This window comes from Sciurus vulgaris, assembly GCF_902686455.1.
Source record: "Sciurus vulgaris genome assembly, chromosome: 4".
Classification (NCBI taxonomy): Eukaryota; Metazoa; Chordata; class Mammalia; order Rodentia; family Sciuridae; genus Sciurus; species Sciurus vulgaris.
Window position 1 is genome coordinate 43,245,661 of NC_136464.1, and position 6,848 is coordinate 43,252,508.

The 6,848-nt window shown below is 36.6% G+C and overlaps 1 protein-coding gene across 1 annotated transcript; it reads left to right on the forward strand.

Annotated features, from left to right (window-relative positions):
• The first annotated feature begins 4,934 nt into the window (after nucleotides 1-4,934).
• Nucleotides 4,935-6,604, forward strand: LOC306660132 (protein AF1q-like). Its single transcript, XM_079138280.1, has one exon. It carries the CDS (start codon nucleotides 5,088-5,090, stop codon nucleotides 5,358-5,360), a length of 273 nt encoding a protein of 90 aa, XP_078994406.1. The 5' UTR covers nucleotides 4,935-5,087; the 3' UTR covers nucleotides 5,361-6,604.
• Nucleotides 6,605-6,848: the final 244 nt, after the last annotated feature.

Sequence of the window (6,848 nt, forward strand, 5' to 3'; positions counted from 1 at the left end):
TTCTTATCATGGAATTGAAGTGTTGTTAATTCTTTTAACAATTGCCAATTGACTGAATGCAGAGTTGTAACTCATAGTTTTCATCCACATTTACTTGCTTCATTTCTAAAATTAAGCATCTCTTCAAATATTAATTGGCTAATTCTATGAATTGTTTGTTCCCATTATTTCCATTTTTCTTTTGGGTTGTTAGTCTCCTTTTTACTGTATTGGTTTTCTGTTGCCGCCATAACAAATTCCCACAAACTTGGTATCTCCAACCACAGGAACTTATTTTCTTACCATTCTGGAGGTCAGAAGTCCAAACTGTGCCTCAGCTGGATGGACATCAAAGCGACTGTGCTCCTTTAAGGAGGCTTTAGGGGAAATTTTGTTGCCAAGCCTCTTCTAGCTTCTAGAGACTACCCTCATTTCTTGTGGCCCCTGTTCTCCATCTTCAGAGCCAGCAGTGCAGGACAGTCTTTCTCCCCTTGTCTTCTCTCTGGTTCTCTACAACTAGGAAAGGTTTGCTCTCCTTTGTTCGTAAGGAGGCATTGAATTGAACACACCGGGATAATTCAGGATAAATTCTCCTTTCCAGTGTTAATTGGTCACATCTGCAAAGACTTTTTGCCAGGTAGGGTAACCTATTTATAGGGTCAAGGGATTCTGGTGTGAGCAGCTTTGGGGGCTGTGATTCTTTGTACTCTACTGGTCAATGTGTGGAACCACATTTAAAAAAAGAATCTTATCCAATTGTTGGCCACTTTCTTCACATTTATCATTTTTATATGTTAATTATGACTGTTCTTTTCAGCATGATATCTGCTATCTTCAGATTTATTTAAAAAAAAAATTCCATTTCACCTTTCCTAAGGCTATGAAGTTATGAGGCACAGTTTCCTGAACTTCCTATTTCAACATATACATAGTTGTAAACTTAGAGGGGTCATTTGGGTAGATTTTGCTGAACATGAATACCTTGAATTCTTAAATCCTTCTGAATTATCCTTTGAAACAGAAGTGTCCCTGTCCCCTCAGTTTTGACATGAAGTTTTGACATAAAGTCTGCCTGCTTTAAGACCCTATAATGAATTTACCCAGGGTCAAAAAGATTCTAATTATAAAAGGACTCTCATTCTCCTTATGACCTAGTCCCCACTACTCCTTCTTGCTTGAAGACCCATAACTAGGATCAAATCCCAGCATAATCCGAAGTATGAGCATAAATACAACACAAAAAAAGATCCAACACCCTGAATTACAATATTTTATTAATTTATGTCAGCAAGTACCCAGGGATTATTTATGGAGAAAGGGAGGAAGGAACATAATTATGATCCTAGATAGATTTATGCATATGAATACTTTAACCAGACATTCTGACTTAATACATTAGTTCTGGGAGTTGCTCTGGTAGATTGAAAGGCTGGTTACCTTGAAACCTGTACTCAATGATGGCCTAATCTTCAATCAAGGGCAGGTGATAAAACTTCTTTGGAGAAAATAATTGAAAGATTAGCTAGACATGTTAGAGTGGCTTTATATTGGGTGACCTACTCATATGTACCCTAAATATGTCTCCCAGGAGAGGCAGAGGAACTGCATGTAATGAGTCATTGAGAAATATTTTGCTTAGGAGCACTTGTATCTTTATCAATCTCTATATTGGCTATCCTCCACTGACCAAGGCTAGAATTAGGTGCTACTACTGCCAAAATGGGTTCTGTGACTGCAGTGAGGATGATGAGTTATGGTGGTGTTTCTTAGACCTCAGGGAACATCAGAATCACCAGGAGGACTTGTTAAAACAGTTTGCTGAGCCTGGAGCCCGAAGTTTCTCATTCAATAGACTGGAGTGGGGCCTGAGAATTTGCATTTCTACCAATTTCCTAAGGTGACACTGGTGTGGTTGACTCAACAGCCACAATTTAAGAACAACAAAGTATACCCAAAAACAATAAATGAAGTAGGGGCACTCAACCACAGATGTAAGGGAGGTGTGTTTGCTACAGCAGATAGCAGGTTTAAATAATTTCACCAAAATGCTTTGATTCATGAAGATATTTGTCAATGGCCAAATAGTCTTGGTGTCCCCAGGTCTGAAATAGATTAGAAGACTAACAAAATCTTACTTGATCTCTTCAGTTAATAAATAGACATAAAAAACAAAGATTAGAATTAGGTCTGTTGGCAAACCACAAAGGAGATTTCTGGTCTCTCCCCCAGTTCCCAGTGTTTGGCTACTTCACAGACATGGAGATACTTTTCCTGGAACCATAGAAGATGGGACAGTCTAAGGGGATCCAGTTCCTGGTGTGGAAGAACCCTAGGACACTGCTACAAGAATGTACAGTAAATGCTTCCTTCATATCTCCAGATGTGACAGTAAAAGCCAGACTGATAATGAATGGAGAAGGGAACTGACCAGACTTGTCAGCGATTGCTGGATACTGACTCTGAACTGACAGTAGTCTCCAAGGACCCAAAATGCCACTATAGTTTAACAGTCAGAATTGGAGTTTCTGCCTTCATCCTTTTCAGAGTTGGCTAGTGTCCATAAACCTACTTTAGAAATTTACCCAGCTACTGAACACAAAATATGTACTTTTAGTTTTTGCCATGTGGAGGTCTGCTAGTTTGAAATTCATAATTACTAAGGGAGAAATTTTTCTATGAGACACAGTGGAAGCTGAAACTCCCACTTGGCAATTTTGAGCTCCCCATGCAACTGAACCATCAAGCATTAAAGGGAACTAACTATGCAGGCTGGGTTACCAGATCCTGATTATCAAAGGGAAATAGAATTGATGCTACTCAAGGATCAAGGAGGAGAGCATCTAAAATAATGGATATCATTAAATAAAATGTGTGTGTGTGTGTGTATGTGTGTGTGTGTGTGTGTGTGTTTGTGTGTCTGCCAACTAAGAATTTTATGCCCAGCAAAAAAAGTCCTTTATATCCTTCAAAATAAAACAAAATTAAGACTATTTCTCACATAATCAACGTATTAAGTGAGTTGCATTTGATGAAACAGCAAAGTAAATTCTTCAGGCAGAAGAAAATTATCCTAGATGGAATAATGAATTCCCAAATTCCCAGAAAGAAATAAAAAGCATGATAAAGAAGAGTACAAATACAAATACACACACACACATAATACAGAGAGAAATCCAAATGAGTATTGACGCTATTAAGCAATAATAATGATGATATCATATGGGGCTTAAAAATGTACATGTAATTAAGACATGAGAAAAATAGTACAAAGGCAAGAGAAAGATGTTAACTGCACAGAGACCCTTGAGTTACTGAGATGTGAAAGATGATTTATGTGAGACCTTGAAAAGTTAAGGATGCCTATTATAATGTCTAGGGTGACCATTAAAAAAAAAACTGTGAAAAATATGAAACTATCAAACTCAAAAAGAAAGAATGGAATAAATAAAAACTACTTGACAAATCTATGAGGAAATAAGAAAGAAACATAGAACAGATGAGATCTATAGAAAAAAAAAAGCCATTAAGATGATAGATATAAATCCAATTTTATCAGTAATTATACTAAAATATACTTCAATTAAAAAGCACAAATCATCACACATATTAAAAAACATCTATTATGTGTTTCTTACAAATATACACCAAAAATACAAGGATATAGAAAGGATAAAAGTAAAAGGAAAGAAAATTTATCATACAAACACTTTAAGCTGGTACTGCTCTCAGAATACCTTTATTATGAGAATAAACTTTACCACCAACATATTGTAATGATAATGTAGGGTATTTCATAATGATAAAACTTGGAGTCAACAATCAGTAAGATTGAAAACAATCAAAAAAAGTTATGCCCTTAATGGTATACCATCAAAATATAAAATTCAGTAATTAACAAACCTGAAAGGAAAAAAATGAATACAATTTTAATGTGAAATTTTTGATACATCTCTCTCCATAGCTAACAAAATTAGTAGAAAAAAATCCAGAAATAAAAGTATTAAATAGCATGTTTAGTGAACATTCCCTAAATGACATTTATAAGACATGATAGCTCAAAATGCAAAATAGACGATTATTTTCAAGTGCACAAAGAAAATGTACAAAAATCAACAATTCTCTGACTCATAAAGAAAGCATTAACGATACTTAAGACATTAAAATCTCACACGGCATATTCCTTGACTATAGTGAAAGTAAGCTAGAAATCAGTAGCAAAAGATAATGAGAAAATGCACAAATGTTTTTAAAGTAAACAGTATATTACCATATAATACATAAAATGAAGAAAAAGTTACAATGGAAATTAGAAAATATTTGGAACGGGTAGTAGCATATCAAAATTTATGGTTTTCAGTTAAAGTTATGAATAGAAGAGAATGTTTACCATTAAATCCACGCATGAAAAAAGATGAAATGCCAAAAGCCAGGAATCTAAACATCCGTCTCAAAAGGTTAGGAAAAGAACTGCAAATTAAACTCAAACAAAGTGGAAGAAAATAATAAAGATAAGAATAGAAATCAATAAGGTGGAAAACAAATGTAGAACAGAGAAAAATCAAGAAAAGTCAAAGTTCAAAAACACCTTGCTCTTTGAACATACTAATAAAATTTACAAATCCCTGCGAAAACCATTCATAGAAAAAGGAAGACACGAGAAACCACAAACAGGAGTGGAAAGGAAGGTACAGCTACACATCTGCAAAGTAATAAAAACAGAATAAATGGAAGGAAAGGATGATTTTTGCCAATATTTAGATACTTAGAAGAAAAAATGACTTCTAAGAAAACTCATAAAGAAATAGGAATTTTAATTATAATATTCATCTTAAAGAAATTGATTCATGTCTGGAACCTATCATTTGAATTAGCCGAGTCAGACAGGCGGGGGGGGCGGGGAGTCCTTCCGCCCTTCTTAGGAGGGGCTCCTTTGCAGGGGGAGACTGAGCAGGCAGACTCAGTCACTGTGGAGGGAGAGGGAGTGAGAGGACAAAGCCGTCCAAACCTCAGCAGCTTCCTTTTTCTTCATCCCCGAGCAGACCTCGGAGCCCCTGATGCCCTCCCTGCATCTTTGGAACACGCTAGTAATTCATTGATAACAGGAAACTATGAGGGACCCTGTGAGTAGACAGTACAGCTCCTTTCTTTTCTGGAGGATGCCTATCCCAGAACTGGATCTGTCGGAGCTGGAAGGCCTGGGTCTGTCAGATACACCCACCTACAAGATCAAGGACAGCAGCGTTGGCAAAATGACCGGGCAAGCAACAGGAGCAGAACAAGAGAAAAACCCAGAAGGTGATACCCTCCTAGAGTACAGCACCTTCAACTTCTGGAGAGCTGCCATTGCCAGCATCCACTCCTTCGAATTGGACTTGCTCTAGGCTAAGACTTACCTCTCCTACCACCTTGCCCTTACTGTCTTCTCTTTCAAGCCCCTTCCTTTTCATCCCTTTCCCAAATTAATCTTGTTCTCTTCTCTCTATTGTGATGGTGGTGCTGATGAATCTGCCAGTTGTTTGTTTGTTTATTTATTTATTTAACTACCTACCTACTTACTCCATTTCTCCCAAAAGCCCTCACACCAAAGTAAAGGGTTCAAGTAAGGGAGTACTGGATCACAGAAATCCTAACCCCACCCCCTGGATTAACCCCAGAAAATAGGCTTTGGGGAGGCATCAGAGAGTAGTAGTGTAAAATAGAAGACCATTTTGATTTCATTTTTAATCAACTTTAAAGATTGTTCATACCCTCTGGCAGAGGACTTGCTTGGCATGTGTAAGACCTTGGGTTTGATCCCTAGCACCACAAAAAAGAAAAAGATTGCTTAAACCTTTGTAGTTTCCTGTAGTTACCAGTAAACTTAAGTATTTTTTCCAGGGTTAGTGAAAATCTTCTAATTTTTAATTTAAGATGACTTGCCACACAGAATGATCCAAAATGCTAAAATGATATTTTTTTTTAATCCTGCTCCCTATAATACATTCTTTTCCCCAGAGAAATTGGGGGTTAAGGTATAAAACAAGAGGAAATAATATATTATGGAAAATGAAAATATGGGAAAGCACTGAATCATTTCAGAAATAGTTGAAGCTCTTTCCTTCCAAAAAGTGCTCTTTTCTTTGTTTTCTGCAGTACTGGGGATCCAACCTAGGGGCCTTTTACCCCTGAACTATATCCCTAGCCCATTTTATTTTTTTAATTTTGAGATGGGGTCTGAGTTGCCCATGCTTGAACTTGTCATCCTTTTTGTCAGTCTCCCTAGTCCAAAAGGGTGTTCTTGAGCCTACTCACTTATAACTTTGCTTCTAACTGTGGGTTGAAAATTCTAAGGAAAATCAGATTTTAAATCTTAAGAAGAAACCGTGCTATTAGGATAATTTGTAAGGTTCTAATTCAGTCTTCTAAAAAGCATAGGGGTCTGGTCCTGAGTATTTAGTCTTGCCCCTTCCTCATTTGCAATATATAATACTACTAATCAGTTGGCCTCAGGCACAGTTCTAAAGCTACCTTAAGACCATGAAATGAACGATTACATTCTGCCCCTACACCTTGTTCCCACTCCTCACAAAATTATTGCTGATTTGTGCTACCATTTACTCATTTATTTAATAAAGACATTCAATCCCAGAAAGAAAAAAAAAGAAATTCATTCATATCTGAAATTTTTTTTAAGTAAACTCCATGTCCAGATGGTTGCTTTGGTGAATTCTTCCAAACATTGAAAAAAGAAATAATACTGGTCCCAACAAATTCTTCCAGAAAAAAGCAAATAGATGTACTTTCCTACTCATCCTATGCAGCAAACATAGCCTTTGATTCTGAAGTCTGACCAGGTCAGCTTAAGAAAAGAAAATCATAAGTCAATTTCT

Bases quoted from the DNA above. Each gene is read 5' to 3' on its own strand.
- LOC306660132 (XM_079138280.1), top strand. From the start codon at position 5,088: ATGAGGGACCCTGTGAGTAGACAGTACAGCTCCTTTCTTTTCTGGAGG.